The sequence below is a fragment of the Ptychodera flava genome, chromosome 15 (assembly GCF_041260155.1).
Source record: "Ptychodera flava strain L36383 chromosome 15, AS_Pfla_20210202, whole genome shotgun sequence".
Lineage (NCBI taxonomy): Eukaryota > Metazoa > Hemichordata > Enteropneusta > Ptychoderidae > Ptychodera > Ptychodera flava.
The window spans coordinates 16496437-16519175 of NC_091942.1; the positions used below are offsets into that span (position 1 = coordinate 16496437).

The window sequence follows — 22739 nt, forward strand, 5'->3', positions numbered from 1 at the left end:
CCCCCCCCCCCCCCCCCCCCCCCCCCCCGCCGCCCCACCGCCTGTCCAGGTCACATTGATTTCTATTGTTTTGATAAAGCAGCGTTTATGTTTATCCAACAGGACCAAGTTTCTTTGGGAACACAGTCCGGGATGGTTTTAGTCAACATGCAACTTGCCAGCCGCAGTCGTCAATGACGTCACCTCATCCTGCTCGTACGTCGTCACCTAATCCATGGTCCAAACCAAGGCCAATAAATGTACCACCACCAGGCGTCAGCTTCAAGGTACAAAAGAAAAACCCGATCTATAGGAAATCTATCATGGTAGTTGAACTCAAGGAGGCACAAAAGTACTCACAGAGAACTCGGGAAATTTATCCGCTGGTGTTGACACTAACGGATAACGACTGCACAGTGGAAGGCGTACAGAACAAGATCTATGAGGAGACAGGGATAGAAATGAAGTTGTTGGATACCAACAATTTTCCCATTTACAATGGACCATCTACTGCAGGTAAGTCAACATTGCAGGGTACAGCTTTAAGAATCGTTGGTAGAAAACAGCCTCTTTCAAACTACAAGGTATCTGACTAATAATTTGATAGGAGCACCTATCAACCATATGCCAATTGGAAAGCTTAAATATTTAGCTACACAACTGTCTATGACATATCCATTGTTTACACGAGGAATCAAGGATCACTTGACAGGAAATTCAAATACCCTTTCAAAAATTGGCTAGATTCCTGTGATATTTCCGGTCGAATTTTAGACTTATTCTAAATCGCTGAAAAAAAAACATTCTGTCATAACAATTGACTAAGGCCCTGCAAAAGAGGCATGTTTTTCAAGCAAAATACAACTTCTTTCAACCACATAAATTTCAGTCAGATACCTTAGAGTGTTGATGTGGAAGCAGGGAAAAATATGTTTTTGAAAGGGTTTTTGAACTTTGTCACATACTCCTTGTGTAAATAATGACACAAAAATGGGTCCAGGTGGGTTGCCAAATATTAGCTTCAAACTATATATAGTTTGTATGGATTCTTGGCAGCATTTGTCAGATAATTCTTTTTTTCAAAGTAGCTGTATAATTGCCCATCAAGCGCCCTCAACCACACTGTCACAATTATCACACAGCACACCGAATACGTGTGCCCATCTCAGCCACATATAGACCAATCAGTCTTTGTTGCCAGTCACAAGATAAAAATCAATGATGGTGCTGATTTGCACATGTAAGGATTTCTGTGTGTGAGCTTGTATGTGGGGGAGGGAGGGGGCAATGTCAAATGGTCTTAAATTATTGTGTTAGTTTAGCCTGTTGAACAGGTTTTATTTCTCTCCCTCAGTTAAAGGGAAAGGTCACTAAGGCTGATTTTGTCATGTGCGTCTCCTTTCGGTTTGGTTCGTACAGGAAAGTGGATAATGTATACAAGTAGAAGTTAGCATGTTTGTCAAAACAATTGTCTCTCTGCAGATTGACTTGTAAATATAGGTCTGCTCTTTGTTTTGGTTTGTTTTAGATCCTATGTTTTGGAAAACGCTAGAAAGATAAAGGCAATAGAGGCATCACAATTTGAGGAGTTAAGATCCGGCGTAAAACGGAAAAGGACCTCAAGTAGATATAATGATGAAGATGAATGCTCTAGTGTAAGTATTTTACCCATGTTTGCCACTTAAAACCTTGACCGCTTTCAAAATTGATCCTTGATAGGGAACTGCCCCTTTCATTGTTTATGCTACTTTTTATGCTAGTGAGACAGGGATTCTCAGAAAGTAGATTAGTTCGCTCATGGTAGATACAGAGATGTGGTTTCGAAATATGACTTGTCTGTTTCTCAAATGATCATAGAGTGACAGTATTCATGGCCTTGACTTACAACAGTATTAAATTTGGTGGTTTAGCCAAATTACACTTAATATGTCAATTTTGGCCAATCTTGATGGGTGTAGCATGCCAGCAGGGTACGCTTTTCCATTGCAGACACCTGGTACCACCACTGAAACTGGTTCAAGATGGTCCTATTTTACATTGTGTAATTGTCATTTTCTATTTGTTTCTTGGACCTGGTGATTCATTACACCTTGTATGATAGCAATTATCGGACCTGTTTTGATGTCATATTTTACATAAGGATTTTAGCAAATGCAATATTCACTAGATTGCTGCAACAATCACTACACAGTAATGTTGATAATGTGAGACTGCAAGGTTTTTGTACATTTGTTGATCCCAAGATTCCAATAAAGCCCAAGATGAATTTTTATTTGCCAGCCAAGAAAAGTTGTACACCTAATGAAACTGATCTTATTCTTTACAGGATACCTTAGCACAGATCAGGAATAGCCTTCAATGTATCGTGTGCTTGATGGAGGTAACTTTCCCAGTTTACATATGCCATGGATGTAATATGATTACCGGTTGTTATGTATGTGTAATACGATGCACCAGCTGCCCTCACTGTCGCCATGACATCAATGAAGCAATGGGCCCAGTACGAGGCATGGACAGCCTAGCAGATGCTCTACAGTTTAAACGTTCGTCTGATAGAGACATTGCCGAGTCCGCGTCAAAGCGATCAAACAATGAGGAAGGAAACTCTTCACCTGAGTTAGGGCTGCCAAATACACCAGAACAGGCAACTGATGAGGATGTAATAATTAGTGACTAGTGTGCCAGAGAGACTTTTTCGTACAGGGGTCTGCTGCCGGAGTTCAAAACATTGACTGATGTTTAAGGTCCAAAAGTAACCTGTTTTTTTTTGTGTGTGTGTTTTTTTGTTTTGTTTTTGTTTTTGTTTTTTTTGAGGGGGGTCATTGTACGTTTTTCTGCTGTTTCTACTGTTTTTCTGAAACATTTTGGCATTTCAAGTGTATTTGAGCCGTGTTCTGGCTTTCTTCAGATGGAACATTGACCCATGGTTACTATGGTTAGGATATTTCAAGAAAAATAGACCCATCTTGGCAAACATATATCTGTATTCCTTTCTATGGGGGCGTACACCCCTTGGGAGTGGGGGAGAGACATAGTTTGCCAGCTTGTAGCAATGTAGACCATGATTTTAGTAAACAATAAAAGTTTCTAATAAACGAACAATTTTGTGTTTACTTTTAACCAAATGAATACCAAATGGTCAGCCCTTGTTGTTGATCAATGAATTTTGGTCTGCACTTTAATCAGAAATTGCAGCTGATACACCACACTAAGGGGGGGGGGACAATTTGATATGGGAGGGATCTCGAAGATTGATGAGGAAGCGGATTTTTTAACCCTGATCAACAGGTCTTAATTTTCCCACTCCCTTCAGGCCTTTTATTGTCAGGCCTTCTCTGGCCGATTTTTTTTCATGGACATTTGCTGGGAATTTTTTTTTTCAAAAATCTAACAGAATCCCCCCAGGATATCAAATGGTCCACCCCTAAACCTAAATTTCATGATGTACCGTTAAAACCCTATTAATTCAACCCTCTTTTAATTCATCAACCCGTTTTCTGGAAAACATTTAATTTCCGCTTTTATTTTAACCATATGAAGAACTGAACGCTGCTTTTGTCTCCTAATTTGACCACTTTGTCATCTTTGTACCTAGATACATTTTGTATCTTACCCAATTATAACTTTCAACTCTGATAGATACAAATAAAGTAGAACACAAAAAAAAAATTTGAATCTCAAAAGTGAATAAACAGACACCAGTATCTTGTCAGTCACTGCAAGATTTGCATTTTTACAATTTAAAAATACTATATTTGACTGTCAGCAAAATTGAATTTAAATAATTGAACTACTAGTATTTCAATTTTTTTTCTGGTTGAATTATGAAGGTTTTTACTGTACTTGGAGTGTTATCGGAAACTATTTGGGTTACCTTAAGTGTGGTAGACTCTGTTAGAAGACCAAGGGTCACTGAATTAATCATTTCTTCCATGTGCTTAGCATTTGTCATTTGAACACTTGCACTACATGCAATTTTTATCACATGATCAGCCAGTCGGCTTCGATTTAAAACAGACCAATCAAAATTCACATTGCTTCTACATACCAAATTTCAAGGTAGGTGACCCTGTCTGTGTCAGTTTAGATTTTTCAAACATTATTTTTTATATTTCGTAACCTTTGACCAACGTATCACATTAGTTCAGCTGTGGACATGGGTATCCAGTCAAATGTTGTAGAGGTATAGTTTTTGTTGAAAATTGAAGAGTACGGGATTAAGTTAAGACCCAACTTTCGTGGATTCACCCTGACCTTTTAACCCAATTACCAAATCTAAAGAGCCAGAGGTCTATTGTCTGGAGTCCTGCACCATTATTCTGGTCCCCGACCTATTTCTACCGTTGGCTGTAAGTGCGCAGCCAACGGTAGAAATGGGTCATGGACCAGACTAACAAAACGTGAACACGCAGCCAGCGGTAGAAGTGTGGCAGGGGGCCAGGCTACAACATACAGGTCTGGTTTTGTTGGATATGGATCGGTAATTTACACAAAGTTACCTTATGACCTCACTAATTATGCTCGTCAAAACAGCTAGAAGCCTGATTTTTTTGGACTTTGAGCATTATTGTGACCAAATTTACACCCCAACTTCAGCGGTATCCCATGTCAGGGATGGGTACGCCAAATTCGTCATTTTACAACGCTCTAATTTTAGATCGGCTAAATAGGTTATGATTGAACATTTATATATAGCATTTCGATTTCTCTTTATTGTTTCCGACTTTCAAGAACCCATTTGATCTGTATGACCTACATCCGTTCGAAAACATCAAGTGACTGGTTTTAATCAAATATGAACAGAAAAACTACGTATTTTTCGATTTGAGTTTTCAGTTGAAGGTATCATGAGAAATGGTGCTTCGACACCAACTGATCAGTATTCTGTCAACATATATTTGACCAACTTTGGTCAAAAGTACACGACTTCTGAAGAAAAGACAAAAGTTTGAATGATGCGTTGGATTACACCGTTTTGGACAGGTGCCATTATAACTGAGTTCCTTGAGAATTTTACAACAGAGTGATTTTTGTTGAATATACATCCAATCCATTGGTATTTGTTGAAACCATTCTGTTTATTGCATGGTTTCTAATGTCACAAAAAATCTGATGGATTTCCATTGCCCGTACATCTTGCCTCAGGTCTGTGTATATATATATATATATATTATATATATATAAACTCACCATTGAAACTGATAGCTGCTGATAAGACATAAACATACTAAGTAATAAATTGGTTTCCAGACACCTTACTGTGCGACTTGTTGTTTTAGTCTGTCAGATGTTGACTAGTTTCAGCGAACTTTCCCATTTTTGTTCATTTCAAGGGAATCTCTTTTAAAGCCAGTTTTCATGGAAACGACCGCAGTGACCTCTATTTTTCAAAATAGGAAGTGGTCAGTTCATAGACAAAGACTAGAGTTTAAAGGGACATTAGCTGTGACATCAGGGCAATTTTTCGGAGTTTCCTTTTCTGTCACGTGTGTCAACAACGATTTTCTTGCTCTATTCCCCACAGCTTGCTAGAATACTCCAGAAGCTATAACTTTTGCTAGTTTTCAGTAGTTTTATTTTGTGTGTCCATTGCAATCTTTTTTTCTACTCCCCTAATGTGTGATGAAATGTCCATTAGCGATAGCTTATCAGTACGGTCGCAGCCCAGGTGTACAGTCAGTATTTTGTTATTATTGAAAATTGAATTCAAGTCAGCACTAGAATTCATTAGTCAAGAATAACAAAAGTCATTTACACTAACATAGTACTTTGCGAAATAGAATATTGAGTATTCTAGCAAGCTGTAGGGAATAGAACATGAAACTGCTGTTGACACATGTGACAGAAAAGGAAACTCTGAAAAATTTGCCTAAAGTTACAGCTTATCTCCCTTTAAGGTAGCATGTACCGCGAAATTAAAATACTTAGTACTTAAACTTTTGCCCAAACTTTCCTCAAGGAAACCTTAAACCACCTCCTTTCTGAATCAAGAATAAAAATCAGGGGTCACCGCGCAAATGGTGGTACTAGAGAACGATGTTAAGGTAGCGAGTAACCCAGGATGCCAATTTTTGACAAAATTTCGTTTTTCACATAATTCGACGGCTTCGATACCTATCTCAATAATGGCGATAGCCTCTTCTTCAAAAGTATTTCGAAACATTACTGAACGAAAATGTCGGCACTTTGCAAAACACATTGTTTTCCTATGGCTTCGTTTTTGAACGTGACCTTTCACTTGACCTTTCTCGACTTTGTAATGGGCGCATTTTAAAAACTTCAAAAGAGTTTAACTCATAAACTCGCCAGTAGAATTATATCAAATTTTCACAGGCAATGCTCCAGATATCGTACTCTAAAACGGTATTTTGTTTGGTCGATAAAACACCCAGATCGGCAACAAGAGCCGAAACAATTGAATAAGTTATTAACTTATGCGTTTTTGTGAAAACGATATTTTAGAAGTTTATTAATCGACAACGAGAGAAAATAGCGAAAAACAAAAATACCGTTTTTCTTTACGTAAGCTCTACTTTTGAGATAAAAACCTTGCAAATCGGACAACGCCTGACAAAGTTAAATTCTTTTGTACCACACAATACCGAAAATGGCGGGTTTTTTATGAAAAATTGATTTTTATTTCCGGTATACAAAGCTTGTATAAAATAAGAAAGTTCAGATACTCAGCTTTCTGTAAATATATGGTATGTTGGGGTTTAGCGGCCTCCATTTATATGTAATGTACGTTTGAAAAAAATGCTGCAGCCTGGGTTACTCGCTACCTTAACTCATTTTTGAAAATCAAAATGGCCGCCAACACACAAACTCTATGGATTTCAATTGAATTTTCGATTTTCACAAAAGTAAGCCGGTGAAAACTTTATTTATTCAATGAGATTTAAAATGAACTCCCGCAAGGGGTAGACCAAACAAGTACTTTCAAAGTTTGAGAGTCCGAATACCTGTGGACTGTGACCACTTCCTATTTTGACTTACAGATTGATATATATGGTGAGTGCCACTTATGGGGCAGTGTGTTTACCCTTTTGAAATACCGGACATTACTTCTTGGATGTTTACCGGTGGTCCATTGTCTTTCTTCTGGTCTGTTATGTGTTTGACGTACGATTTTTTTATTACGGTCGGGTATGATTGCTATAACTTCTCAAAATGCAAGTTTGGAAAAAAAAACTACAGGGCCTAACCAAAAGTATGCCAATTAGAAATTTATTTGAACACAGCAATAAAGACAAACATACTTGAAAATAATTCAACTGTAGATGTTATGAGTAGAAAATGTATTCTCTACATTTTTGCTGAGGTGACATATTTCTGGAAGTTTCTATCTAGGAACCTAAATATATACTTTTGCGTGTAGCATTTCAAACAAAAAATTATATTGTATGTTAAGCACATTTAAAAGGGGTGCAGTTTGTAATCGGTGGCAGAAAAGGTGTGTATCACGACTACTTTGAACCCTAACGCTGATAAGATTGACAAGTTATACTGAATATATTATTTTTTACGGCATTCTCTGATTCGTGCATCAAAGTTAACAGTAAAAATCAATATCGAAATCAATTTTGTTAACCACGGCATGAACGGATTGATTTCGCACATAAAGTTAATTACATAATCAAAAGTATAGTCCTATGAGTAGAGTGTTTTCTGCACATTAGTGTATGTGCTCTATTGGGCAGAAAATACTGTTTGTGAATGTAGCCTTTTACTACTGAAATCACAATCGACTTTAATTTTGCAAATACTCTGTGATTCCAATAAATGTGTGTATGGCGACTTCGAATGGATGCGTATTGCCATTTATCACGTTGTTGTACATATCCTCAAAGCTTAAGCAGTGCTGTTTGAATCGTTGCTCCCGTTCTACACATAGCTGAACAATCCCCGCCAATGGGTCATATCCAAACTGTCTAGGTCTTCGCAATTGACCTCCTTCGGCTTGATACCATTCCATCGCGGTCTCGGTGTCGGGTAGTTGTCCTTCTGGAATAGCACCAGTATTCTTTGTGAGCCTTGCCACATCATTTGGTATTCTGCTTTCAACATCTGTGGAATAAATCTCAATGATGAAAGAGACGTACATGTTTCCGTGTAGAGTTGGTTCTGGCTTTGCGCTATTAAATCGTTCGATCTGATTGATATCTGATATAGACATTTATCCTGTGTGGTTTAGTGTATTTTTGTATTTCAAACAGTCGCCATCACTTCATGTGAACTTGTTCCAGACACAGTCATGTTCTACCGCAGCGATCTACTAAACCACTCAGAAAGTCTCATTCAGTGATAGCAAGCGAAACTGGTGTTTATAGAATAACAAAGCCAACTATTAAACAGCGTCGGAGTGATTAATAGATTTATTAATATAATCACAGGACCAATATTTTCATTTCTCCTGGTATACCAGTACAGTTCCTTTGCAGAAGTTTGTGAAAATGGTTGTATTGTAGGCATATGAGATTTTTTCCTATGCCAACATCACTTTGCTTTGATTCCTCTTATCAACGAGTAAGATACTTTTTATAATTGTGTCATCAGTACATTAACACATGCATCAGCAGTCACCCCTTTAAAGACCATGTTTGTAGGTTTTACGGATCAAAGGCATATTTTGGACAATTGTGGCCGCCAAACACCCGCTCCGCCATTCAACGGCCAGTACCAATTCTCGGACACACAGCGGAAATGCTGAGTTTACAGTTGTTTATGTAATAATTTAAAAAAAAAAACATTTTAAGTTTTCATTGCATAGTGGGAAATGTCGACTGTCATCTTTGTAACATGATTTTCAGAAATTGAAGGCGTAAGTTGAGGAAACGAGAGCATAACAATTAAAATGCGTGTATTTGATTTCCTTCAGTGTCGCGTTTTACGGTCGCTACAATAATAGTCAGTGTATCTCTTGATGGTTTTTGAAATCGTGAAAGGAAAGTTGTTGAAAACTCATCATTATTACTCGACGATTATTCTTCTCTGTAACGGTGTCGATAATTTTAAAATTGTATCAACAAATAAGCGGCGAATGACGAAGATACAACATTTTGCATTTTTTTCAATTCACGGACTACACGCTTTACGTACGGCCAATGAAATTTAGGAACCTCAACTACCATCTTCGTTTGAAAATACCTTTCTCAATTGAAAGAAATATTAAATTTGACCAGAAAAGTTGTTCTGTTGGAACGTAGACAAGCTGCAGAGATGTGTTTGACTTTTGGACGAAGTTTTGCTTCGTTTGCGTCCGTTAATTTTCATCTCCCGCTCATTGAAATTTGAAAATATGAACTTGATGATATATTCTGAATGTAGATAGTGTTGTTTGAGATTAGAAAAGTCAGCGGATTACTGACACCTATTTTACGCGAGTAGCCATTTTTGCTGAAGCGTCCGTGTATTGGCGGAACGGGTGTAGTTGCACGAAAACTAGTGACCCTCCAAAATGCATAGGGAATGAGAAATGCCGCGGCCCTCCACCCTTGTTAATTCTGCAAAGGCCCAATAGGATTTAAAAGCAGTCACTTACCTTCGATTGGGTGGGCATTCCAGCCACGGATAAATCTTACTATTCCAACATCAGCCAAAGTCAAGGTCAAATACGAAACGCAGAATCTGTGTATAGGATTGGTCATATCGAATACAAGTCGCTGATGCATATCATTTAGAGCGGCCTTGATAGGATAGCTCACTCGCTGGTTTATTTCTGGCCACTTCCTCTCGGCTGGCAAATTTTCCGTTGATGGCGTTTGAACATAAGGGGGGCAGCCTTGGTATCGCCTGTGTTGCTGTATTTGTGGATGTTGTTGTATGAATAAAGTAAGGAAGAATTCACGTCCATGGTCTACCCGCACCATGTCCCATATCCCGTAACTTAAAACGACCCTTCTGAATTCTTCGTAAATTATCAAGTTGTTTTTTACGGGCATCGATGCATATCCGACAATTTTACGGCTACATCCATCCGAGAACAACACGATCGTGGCACCATAAAATACAAGTTTCTCGTTCTGATCCACATGTAATTTGTGTCCGAAGTATGGGGCAAAATACGCCACTGGATTGATCGTTCTGACTGTGTCTTGGCGCCGCCTGTTATGGTTGTATGGATCACTACGTTTCAAGGACTGCATAATACGCCTTCTTCCAATCCCATAGCCTTTACTTCTCAAATAGCCTAACATCATTTTCCTTCCATAAGTTGGTCCAACTTCATTGATGCCAGCAGTGACAATTGTGTCCATTCTTCATCGCCGATCTTGCGTATATCATTTTTCTCACAGAACCGTCTAACAGATCTCTTCGAAAAACCACTTCGATTGGGAAATTCCCTCTGTAGAATGGCACTGATTTGCTGGTGAGATAGATTTTTTATCTGCACTAGCTCACGTATGTAACCAGGGTCTATCTCATCCATTGTTACTCTACAACGTACGTCTCTGCCAAATAAATACCGAGACTTCAGATTTGAAGCAAACCGTTGATTCCTATTGGCTGTTTATAATTAAGGCGGGAAGGTAATCTCATTATAAACCTGCGTATGCGTAATAAAGGAACTTATATATATGTAAAAGGCAATTTGAACAACAAGTTTGATATGCCATGAAGGAAAGTAAAATCGTAAACAGATAAAACCTAAAACCAACGTATACAGTGTTGTAATGTCGGACATCAGTGCACGAAAGCAAGAAAACGAAAAATGAAAAAGGCATGTTTTTCGTTAAATCTGTATATGAAATATTGCATAGAGACAAAGAAAACCGGTGGACGCATTTTGCAGTCACTAGCAGAATCATGAGGTCCCATTTTTGTTAAAAATCATTATACTGCTAACAATATAAAACGAAAAATGTGATCTTTTTGGTATCAGTTATCGAAAACTCAAATAAGAATGAAGTTAAAAGCTGCGAATTTTATCAATTGACTTCATGACTTGAAAACGAAAGTGACGTGGACGCAATGTGCCACGGATTAAATCTATATATATATATATATATGAAACTGTAGGAATTCAGGTGATCCCCAGTGGAGCGTGGAATGGGGTGAAGATAGAAGAAACTTGGGTTGAAACACACTACCACACCTGGTTGTTAGGTTCCAAACGTATTTATTATACCTCAAACACAACGTTTCGCTCTAAATTAAGCTCTAAATTTAGAGCGAAACGTTGTGTTTGAGGTATAATAAATACGTTTGGAACCTAACAACCAGGTGTGGTAGTGTGTTTCAACCCAAGTTTCTTATATATATATATATATATATATATATATATATATATATATATATATATATATATATATATATATATATATATATATATATATTATATGTATGTATATATACATGTGTGTGTGTGTGTGTATGTGTGTGTGTGTGTGTGTGTAATGCGGAGTTCGACTGTCATTTAATTAGCCAGCAGACACTACCCGGACCCTGGTTCGTATTACCCAATCAACAAACAAAAGGAAAGAATGATTATCGTACAATTTGCGTTGCAGTTTATGTTGAGGTTTATTTCACTACACACTAATAATGATTTCTTAAAGTTTACAATTATTAGCCGGCAATATTGTTTAAGCAGAACAGCATCTAGACACGCCTCTATCCAAGTTCATATCATTTACACGTGTTGTATTGACAGACACTGTCCAGAATTGTTTCAGAGTTCAGAGTCCCCGTCGATCCTATTGCTACGGTTACGAATTCCTTGAGTAACTGCTTCCAGTTCGAGTGGGAAGCTGATACACAAAACGTCCTCCATACAGTTCTCCTTTGGGATTAACTCGATAGCAGTCCAAACGCTTCCGTTAATGGGTTGGTATGTCGGGAAACTAGAAGTTTATAAGCCAGGCAAAGGAAAGAGCACACTTAGCTGGATCTTAATCCATGGCATGGCAATGCCATTCTAGTCACTATGTCAAGACGAACAAATTCATTTTCTTGTCAAACTATTGGTATTCAAAAATCAAAACAAAAAAGTACAAAGCTACTAAACAAATCGATCTAATAGTGTAGGAGCTTGAGATTCAGAATGGCTCACAGTCCAATTGGGAAAGCCCATGGCCTCTCCAATCTGCCTCACAATGGGTGTGGTCTCAAACTTTAAAAAATACACCATGAAAACACGTTAGAAATCCAGCATTGCAACAAATGTGAAAACCTACCTAGCAGTTCATAAGCCATGCAAAAGACCAACCACGTCGTCCTGGTTACTGGCAAGAAGAACTAATTCCCTTAGACCTAGAGTCTCTGCACGCGCAAGCACCACTCCACGCAGTGTCTGTCTGCTTGCAGTGCATTGTGGGAGATAACGGCAATCAAGGAATTCCATCTGATTACTCAACTGCCTGATGGGATGGAAGATCAAATCACGTGACTTACTTCGTAACCGGGGTGTTATATATATATATATATATATATATATATATATATATATATATATATATATATATATATATATATATATATATTATATATATATATATATATATATATATATATATATATAAGAAACTGTAGGAATTCAGGTGATCCCCAGTGGAGCGTGGAATGGGGTGAAGATAGAAGAAACTTGGGTTGAAACACACTACCACACCTGGTTGTTAGGTTCCAAACGTATTTATTATACCTCAAACACAACGTTTCGCTCTAAATTTAGAGCTTCTTCAGGTGTTTTCTCGAGGTTGTGAGTACGGTCAAAACAAACCAATACCAATACAATCCGTGGCAAAACGCGTCCAACAGTTATTTATTTTCGATACAAAGAAATGAAAACAAGAAAACTGCTATCATATACTGTTTTTCAGCTTTTGTTGAATGAGTGAAAAGTACATGTAAGTTCCTTTTTTATGTTTTTGCTTTTCTCTCCTGTATACGTATTAACGAAACAGGGAGCCCTACTTTCTACAGCGTGGTCTAAGTGCGTCCATTCATTTTACGAATTTTACAACAAAACGCAAATTGAGAGTTGCAGAGATATTTTAGCTTCTTTTTGTAACGTGCGTCCTCATGGGCGTACTTATCAACTCAAGAGTTTGTTATATAACGTGGACGAGTTTGATATTGTTCATAGTGGGTAGGTTTGTGCATAATTATTTGTAGTTTCGATGCATTTCTTTTATAATAATGTTAAATTGCCATGGAAACCTTTCGTTGAAGCTCTGATTCAGTTATTGTATACGGCTACCTTCTTGGCAAATGCTAATACCAACAGTTGTCATACTCGACAGTGCAAACAATGAAGCTACTTTCAGTATAAATCAGTAAAATACAACTAAAAAAATTGTTGCATTGATCTGGAATCATATTCTATTTGCCGTAATTTCCGTAACTCAGAGCAAATTGCTTTCGGTAGAATCTTTCGGAGTCGACTGAATCAGTGGACCTGTTACATTATCGCACGCTTCCCAATGACACAACAGCTGATGAAGGCTGTGTGATTCAGTCGAATATTCCACCAAAAGCAATTCGCTCTGAGTTACAGTAATTACGGCAAATAGAATAAGTAAAATGATTTAGTTTTGTGTTGATACCTTCCGTTGACTGCGACTCTCCCCTTAATCCGACTTAAACTAAGTTACATGTTGCCAGATGGAAGAACACATGCCAAGTTTCCCGCCAAAAGCGATGCAGACAAACATAGGTAGAAGTGATTTTACACGACACCGAACATAGAACTAGTTTCGGATTTGGTTTTGAGTTCGAGGGATAGGTCGTAACTGTACAATCCTACTATATTTTCTACTATTTCGAGTCATTTAATGCCCTATTTGTTATTGAAATATGATTAAACCACAGTCCCTCTATGTGGATAGAGGGACTGTGATTAAACTGTACAACGTGGCTGCATATTGAGTATGTATTATACAGTATGAATATTGCCTGTATATCTTCATTAAAATGAAATTTTTCGGACAAATTAGAAAATAGTGCATTTTCCTATAATTTCCTTAAGAGGGCGCTTTGTGCAATTGCTTTGGCATCACTGAATCAGAGCTTCCAGGAAAGGTTGCCATGGCAATTTAACATTATTATAAAAGAAATGCATCGAAACTATGAATAATTATGCACAAACCTATCCACCATGAACAATAACAAACTCGTCCACGATATATAACGAACTCTTGAGTTGATAAGTATGCCCCAATGAGGACGCGCTTTAATACAAGAAGCTAAAATATCTCTGCAACTCTCAATTTTGCGTTTTGTTGTAAAATTCGTAAAATGAATGGACGCACTTAGACCACTCGGTAGAAAGTAGGGCTCCCTGTTTTGTTAATACGTATACAGGAGAGAGAAAGCAAAAATATGAAAAAGGAACTTACATTTACTTTTCACTTATTCAACAAAAGCCGAAAAACAGTATATTATAGCAGTTTTCTTGTTTTCATTTCTTTGTATCGAAAATAAATAATTGTTGGACGCGTTTGCCACGGATTCAATACCAATAGTTTTGACCGTACTCACAACCTCGAGAAAACACCTGAAGAAGCTCTAAATTTAGAGCGAAACGTTGTGTTTGAGGTATAATAAATACGTTTGGAACCTAACAACCAGGTGTGGTAGTGTGTTTCAACCCAAGTTTCTTCTATATATATATATATATATATATTATATATATATATATATATATATATATATATATATATATATATATATATATATATATATATATATATATATATATATATATTTGTATATATAAATATAAATATCTATATATGAGATCAGGATATTACATGTTCATCACTATTTTACTTTTTTCAGTTTGTCTTCTCTGATTTTAAAACATATATTTATGTGTTTTTCCAATTCACACATAATGATGATTTTTCTGTTCTTGAAAAATGTTTATAAGGTCTTGTGTGTCTCTGAATACGTTTTCACAAATACTTAGCTTACTGAAAAAAATTAGTTCTAACGTCTGTGTAGCCTTTGCAGTGAAAAAACAGAAATGTATCTCATCTTCTACTTGTTTGTTTTGACAAATTGGACATTCTCTGTCTAGAACATTAAAGTTTCTATATTTATCCATTTCTACGTGTAACATGTGTGCACTAATACGTAACTTACACAGAGCTGATCTATGATCTTTTTTTATGACATGAAGATAGATTTCGAGAGAAAAGTCTTTTTTCAACTCTCTGTAAGTGCGGAGTTTATTTTTATGGTGCCCTTGTCTGGTATCATCATTTATCAATTCAAATGCACATTTTCAAGTAATGTTTATCTTTTTCATTGAAATCTGTTTAAACTGTTTGTCATTTTCCATTTTTACACTGAGTCTCATGGAATGTCCGATATTTAAGAGCAACAATGATTGTTTAAATCCTGACACCCAATTATCTGTATGTGCATTGTCCAGTTGACAGTCCAAATCATATGCCTCACGAGTCAGTGTAGTATCTCGTTTCTTACTTCTTTTACAAATTTATTTTGTAAGCCATATTTTACCATATGTGTTATGCTTGAAACAAGCAGAGGATATCTACCAAGTTCCATTAAGTATCCTATGTTGGATTCTTTGTTATTAACTTGACGTATGTGCTTGCAGAATTTAATGTCCATTGGGTTTGTTAAGTTTGTGAGTACGGTTTTTGCATTTGTGCATATGTCCGCAGTCCATACTTCTGTACACTGTATAGCAGAATAGGTTTTAGCATGGCATCAAACATTTGTAAATGAACCTTAATTGGAATACTTGATTCAGCAAAACGCAACTGTCCCAATTTTAAACGTGCCTTCATAGCTCTGTTTTTCAATTATTTTGTGCTCTATTTAGTTTTCCTGTAAAGTTTAACTTTATGGCAAGGTAAGTATATGTTGATACATTTTCCAACTCATTACCATGTATAGTAAATTCAAATTTGTTTTAAATTTTCCCAGATTTGTTGCAAACCATGATTTTTTGATGCCTAAGACGAAGACGAAGAAAATGGCGTCATATATCCCGAAATTAAATATGAAATTAATTTACGAGCTGTTGTCAACCCATCTCTTTTTATTTCTTTACGTTTGCGTCAACTGTCATTGCCAGTACACGTCGATCAACGTACGTGCGGTGTTGTGATAAGAAAAAAATACATTGAAATAGATTTGTATCGCGAAATGTCGAGAAATACCTGTATTTTAGGATAAATAGACTTCAGCAAGTCCAGCAATAATCGAGACTGGCTCGATCGGTTTAATTTGTTACTGTGCATTTGTCACTGTGCGATCCAGTTTTAGTGGTACGTAGTTTGCACCGCTCCTCATTCAATACAACTTCGTTCTGTAGATCTCTCAAAAAACTTTCACAGAACTATTTCGGGGAGGGGGCAATTAAGGTTCCAAGACAAGAAATTTGACCTTTTTGGTCTAACAATTCTCTAACGGTTAATAAGCGCAGAACCCCCGTAAAGTATACATTTTCTGAAAGCCTAGATATACGAGAACATTTTGGTAACCACAGTGTCACCATTGTTTGCATAACTATCACGTGACAAGGTAATTTGCATAACCTTTCAAAAATATGTTTTCCCTATGTTTTGTCTCAATACTTCAAAATATCTGACTAAAATTTGCTGGAATGCAAGCTGTCACAATGCTCTTCCAAAGAGTGTCTCAGATTTTTTATATCTTGCTTAGTTTTTTTGGAGCACAATTTTAAAGAAATCAACTACGGTTAAATTCACTGCTCTGGAAGTTTTTCTGGCATAAAAACTGTTTAAGAAGTTTTAAAAAAATTCCGAGACACACTTTTTAAGACCCTTAGAACAGCTTGCACTCACACAAATTTCAGCCGCATATCTCAAAGCATTGAAACAAAACATAGGGAAAACCGATTTTTGAAAGGTTATGCAAATTACCTGTCACGTGATAGTTATGTAAACAATGGTGACACTATGGTTACCAAAATGTTCCCCTATATCTAGGCTTTCCGAAAATATACAATTTAGGGGGGTTCTGAGCTTATTAATCACTAGAGAATTGTTAGTTTAAAATGGTCAATTTCTTGTCTTGGAACCTTAAGCCGCAATCCGTAGATGACTACTTTTTTCAACAAAAACTCTGAATAGAAATGTAGCAACTGTCAACTTTCGATGGATTTTTCTCGGCAAAAGAACAAAACTGAAAAGTATATGCGCATTAAATCCCAATGTTTGTCGATCGCCCAGGTCGAACGCTAATAGTCTGTTCCAGCCATCTTTGCTTGCTATTTAGATCTGGCTGAAAATGGACACCTTTATAAAAAAAGGATAATCCAGTTCAAGCTTGATGAAATCGATGCTTCGATCTACTTTCCAAAGGATGATTTCCAGAAACGATCTACCAGCGGGCTTAGCATCGCCCATGCTACTAAAAGCGAATATTCCCTACGCACTTTATAAACGCATGTAACATTTTGTAGTTACGCGTTGTTTGGTTTTCCTTTATCACCTATATTTTGACAAGTTATGCAGAGATTATGATTGTTTCAATTGGAAGTGGTGTGACAACACTAAAACTGCTTGGATTGTAGTAAATTCATGGGATATTTTGACAGATCAAGCTAACATCAGCAGACACATTGGCAGCGCTGTGCAATGAAAGGGAACGCACTGAAACCATTGAATATCGTAGCTCAATGGCAATGCTCATTCAATTGTGTATTTCGGAGTCACAGCCTTTGACGCCATAGCTTTGTGAACACTGAACGAGTACACGTTGAATTCGATCGCGTACACAAAAATGTCTTGAAAGAAAGGTCAGTCGCGAAATGCGACTAACCTAAATCCTTTAGTCGCAATATCGTAAAATTCGGTCGCCTATGCGACTAAAAAGAGTTGCAAAGACGCTTCCAAAGTTGGAATATTCATTCTTACCTTCGTCAAGAATCGTCTGCTGTGATGCCAAGGTAGACAATTTACCAATAACTTTCTGGGTCTTTTTACACAAAGCACCAAGCGGCCAAGATATTTGTCTCTGACCTTGTCGTTATTGCCAAATACGGTGTCTTCAATCGGGGTTCGAACCCACAACATACGGCATCCAGTCAGAAGCAACAGAAGCGCTCGACGGCCATATCCCTACTCTCAAAAGGAGTGGTTTAATAACCGGGCTAAAGTGAGGTTAAAATTTAAATAACAGAGTCTGCAAGGTGGAGTACACGTAGGTTGGGTTGTTTTTTAGGACACTCATTCACAACGCAGATACTAGTCTGACAGAGACCCTGCGATTCGCGTTCTTACCTGTTGGAACACGCGCGCGCCCTTCAGAGACGCGACGCGAATCCCAGGGTCTGGACGTTCTTGCAAGCGACCCGGCGGTCGGATTTCTGCCTGATCCGGGTACTTTATAGAACTCCACACATCCGTTAATCAAAACAAAAATGACAAGTAGCATAGCCAAATAAAACGAAAAATGATAAATAAAAACATACCACGTATATAAGTCTACCAGCTACCAGTATATATTCTCTCCGCCCAGTTAGATAGGTGTTTCTCTTGACGACACTACCCTTATGAATATTCATACCCTTGCAAACAAGAACTGACAGTCGCTGTGTCTGGCAGCGCGTGCTCACAGCTGCACAGCGTAGCCTTCGAATGCAGGCCCACCGTGGGCGCGCACAAAACAAGGCACAGCGAATGTGGAGAGTCTACGCTACGGAAGCTTATTAGCAAACGAAAATGAAAAAAAAACTCGCAAACGAAATGAAAAAAAAAACAAACTCGCAAACGAAAATGAAAAAAAAACCTCGCAAACGAAAATGAAAAAAAAAACTTGCAAACGAAATGAAAGAAAAAACTCGCAAACGAAAATGAAAAAAAAAACTCGCAAACGAAAATGAAAAAAAAAAAACTCGCAAACGAAATTTTAAAAAATAGCACAACATGGCCCTAATAAACTTCCGTACTACGCAGATACTTGCATAGCCATAATATCTTAACCTTTACCGTACTATTGACAAAATGAACAGTTATTACTTTTGAGACCACTGTTACAGGCTAAATTTTCTTTGGCTTATTGATATTGTTTTTGTAATTTCGGAATCTGTACAAAGGTCAATGAACGAGACGGCTGAACTTTCCAAGTCTGTGTAAGGGTTAATGATCATTACAAATTTTCCTTCATCTTGGTTAAAACTCCGTTGTCAGGGACATTCAATGTATTTGCGTCAGTGATACCTAAGTATCAAGGATACAGGTAGAAACTTGTACTAGTGACATCTATTGTCAAGGCAGTAGAGTGAATTCGTATCATCAATACCAGACAGGACCCTGGGACGATTACATAAGGGAAATGTTGTATAACGATGATGTCACTTATGCAGATTATGTAAAATTTTATATGATCAATGTCCTATCAGAGAAAGTTTAGTAATGTATTTCTTGAAGGGAAGAATATTTTAATTACTTGAACCAATCAAGAAATACTAGTCGATTAGCGATTGGAGGTTTAACTAATTTAATCTTCTTAGGATGCTACAATTTCTTTTAAAAAAAGGGATAATCACCCACTATCGTCAGTGGGAGATAGCTGGGCATTCTGATGTGTAAACTTTACACTTCGGTAATAAACCACCATCATTGATATCCAACAACTATGTGAGTCTCTACTCTGTCAAAGATCTCGAAGGTACCTCTCAGCAGTGAGTACGCTCCCGAGACCGGCGAGATAAGACTATAACACTTGGTGGAGATATCCGACGGGTAACAAGCAAGCTCACATCGTGAAGTATATGACAACTCATTATGGAAGACACTATCTGACGATGGCCGACCAAAAAACCGGCAGCCGACTACGATGACGACGACCAATATCCGTTAACGACAAAATGGTGCTCGGAAATCGACTACGAGATATAAGAATCCGGTAAGAACTGATTCTGTGAAACATGACAGACACTGAAAACTCTACAAATAACTTAAGGGAGGAGACGACGTTCGAAAAATGCCAACTTCGAGGAACGACTAAGAACAACCAAGAACACCGATGATGTGGCCACGAAATGGGATAACTAATCAGCATGAACCGGACGGCGAAGACCGATCGGACCGTCACGCGCACATCATCGGCCTCTTCAGTGAAGACATTCGTGAGTAACGTATCGACGTTCGAAGCATCAATCAAGGACTCTATGCATGATATAACTGACTAACTTTCGATGAACTCTAAGCAAACGATTCGCACGAAGACTCATCACGTATAGTGTATTTCACGGTTATGGTTCAATTATTGAAATGCCTTCGATCTTTCTTTGATAGAACAGTTAGTGTGTAATAACTTACAAGGTAAGAGATATCATTTCCGGCGTTTAGCCGATTGTAATACATGTATGATTGGAATTCATGACAGATTATCTTTGCTTTACGTTATCAAAGAGCGCTTTCTATCGTATAGCAAATTTACAAACGTTTTTGACTTTTGAAGCATGAGAAATTTCGATATTAAGTCATGCGTTGAAGGATTCAACTGTATACACATTATGAGGCCGGTTTAGCAGCATGAATGTTTGTGTGTAGTGTAATCCTACCTGCTGAATTAACCTGGATTTCTTTGGTTGTAATTCGCCAATTACTTTTATAATTCATATGTTTAATGTTTTATGGAATTCAGATGTGAAACGTATTTCTGTAATTGATTCATTGCCTGTGTAAACGGTACTTGAAAAAAGAATAATGTCTTGGTATTTTTGAGTTTATTTAGAAGCCGAGTTTAAGAGATTTAAAGGGAATTTTATACAGTCACGAGTAAAAGTGACTCTTTGTGTACGAAGTTATGGAGAAACTTCATGTAAGAGAAGATTTTATATGTGTTATTTTTTATTTTGAGGATGCACTTGTTGAAGCATCGACGTACAGCAGCTAAGACATTATTGATTTGAGTCTTGTTTATACAGAAAACGATGTGTATTGTGAGTGGTAATTATTTGATGGTTTAATGAATACTTACCTCGAGAAATTATTTTGTATTGAATTTGCTATTTTGCGTTCAGTAAGTAGCTTTCCAAAAAGGGGGAAGAGAGAAATTGAGAACTTTTCGCCCCCGCAAGAAGGAGGAGCACGAGGTTAAAAGGACGGGAATAGTTTAAGCTGTCATTCTCTGAAACTATGAATTGAGAAATCGGCGATAAAACCCAATCTGCCTCCAATAACGATTTTATTTTTGTGACTGTAGTTGATAACGTTTTGATAAGCCGGTATCGAAATGGTAAATGACATGTATTTGGTAAAGTGAAAGGGTTGTTCCATAAAGAAAATACATGGAAATATGCTGAGAACCTGAAAGATACTTTTGTCGGAACTTCTTAAGAGACATCCTGTAAAAATAGCAGACAAACCCGTAATAGCCAGGTATGTTAGACAAGTTAACTTTACCTTGGGTGGCCTCTGAACTGTGGTCAGGTGAATGAGTGAAAAGAAGTTGACTTCGCGTGAATCGTTGTGGGTTTATTTGTGAAAATAGAGCGCTTCAGTTTGACCGAGTGTATGGATGCAATGAAGTAGTAAAGTAAACGTGGACAACTGGGATTAATAAGAATTTTACACCCCATTTTATTCATTTATCTACATGAAGCGAAGGAAAATTAACCATCCATGTAACTAAAGTATAACCCTGACCTATATACGAACTCACGCACGCGCAGCAGTGCATTGTCCTGTACTAAGCGGGCCTGCTGAACATGTTTATACACGTTCCGAAGGTGTACGGGAAATTCCGTGTGAGTCATCACCATCAAACTAGCCTATATAAAGGAGCCCCGTTGTCAGTCCGGCCGGCCGGTTGCGGAGTCTAGCTGATGTTGAACACGAAGTTCCTATCGGGGCGAACTTGTTCACCTGATAGATAAAATTTTAGTAATTTCCTCTGAACTTAAAATGTGACGGAAGACCATTACTTCAAATAATATGAGACGTTTCAGATGAATGGTACTGATATCTAAAGTGTTCACTCTTTTATCTCTACGTACAAATGTAGTTCCTAAGTCGTTCTCTATTCTATTCCCACCAACAAAACATTCAATACTCATTTCCCCTCCCCGATCTTTATCAATACTTATGATAATATCACAAGTTGTTCTGTTATCTGTTTTCATAGCATAATATCCAACAAATCGTCAAATTCATCTCCAGTAGCTAACTTTACACATCTAATGAGAACTGTACCATGTTGAAGTATTTTCATATTATCAGTCATCTGTTGATTTACTGTCTGTAAAGTGAGAACAGCTGCCTCATCACCGACACTTTTAAGACCCAGTTTCTTTAAAGTTGTGTCCCAAAATAATCTAACTGGAACTCCGCTAGCTGTATACGAGCAATAATTCTCCCCCTCGTTTATCCACCTTCTTAGTGTATTATCTGCCTTCATTATTGTATTAAGAGGACTAATTTTAAGATGAATTGGTATACAAGAAGTGCAATGTATGGATTTGTAGGAGTAAGCCAACTACGAAAATCTAACAATTTATATTTGTTTACATTGCTATCAAAATAAATCACATTCGGAGTTCCTGGTGGTTCAGCAACACCTCCTGCAATTTCACTATCCAATATATCTAAGATGTTACGCGGCACATTATAAGGCATGAATTTCTGACTATCCCCATCCCATGTCAGAGCAAAAGGAGTAGGATCATTCGAAGCCTTTGTGGCGTCAATTACAGTTTCATCAATGTCTTTAAGTTCGGAAAATTCTACAGCATGTTCGTGGGGTGGCGCCGCGGCATTGGCTAAAACGAAATATTTTTCGCGGTCTTTATAACGAAGGACGTAATCCTTATT

General features: G+C 37.5%; 1 protein-coding gene and 1 long non-coding RNA gene across 3 annotated transcripts in view; both read right to left on the reverse strand.

Annotated features, from left to right (window-relative positions):
- Positions 1–18233, reverse strand: part of LOC139151342 (uncharacterized) — a 69566-nt gene extending 51333 nt beyond the window's left edge. Inside the window, exon 1 of one of the 2 annotated variants that reach the window (XR_011556404.1) lies at positions 17835–18233. This is a non-coding gene — a long non-coding RNA (uncharacterized lncRNA). Of the gene's footprint in view, positions 1–12151; positions 12273–17834 lie in introns of those variants that run through there. The other variant, XR_011556403.1, reaches the window with a different exon arrangement.
- Positions 7184–10964, reverse strand: LOC139151341 (uncharacterized). The gene is made up of 2 exons (XM_070724046.1): positions 9521–10964; positions 7184–8046 (listed from the first exon to the last, which is right to left on the reverse strand). Exons 1-2 carry the CDS (start codon positions 10233–10235, stop codon positions 7730–7732), a joined length of 1032 nt encoding a protein of 343 aa, XP_070580147.1. The 5' UTR covers positions 10236–10964; the 3' UTR covers positions 7184–7729.
- Positions 18234–22739: the final 4506 nt, after the last annotated feature.

Bases quoted from the DNA above. Each gene is read 5' to 3' on its own strand.
- LOC139151341 (XM_070724046.1), bottom strand. From the start codon at position 10,235: ATGGACACAATTGTCACTGCTGGCATCAATGAAGTTGGACCAACTTAT. The intron at 8,047-9,520 runs GTAAGTGACTGC...TTTATTCCACAG, and splicing joins GAATGCCCACCCAATCGAAG to ATGTTGAAAGCAGAATACCA.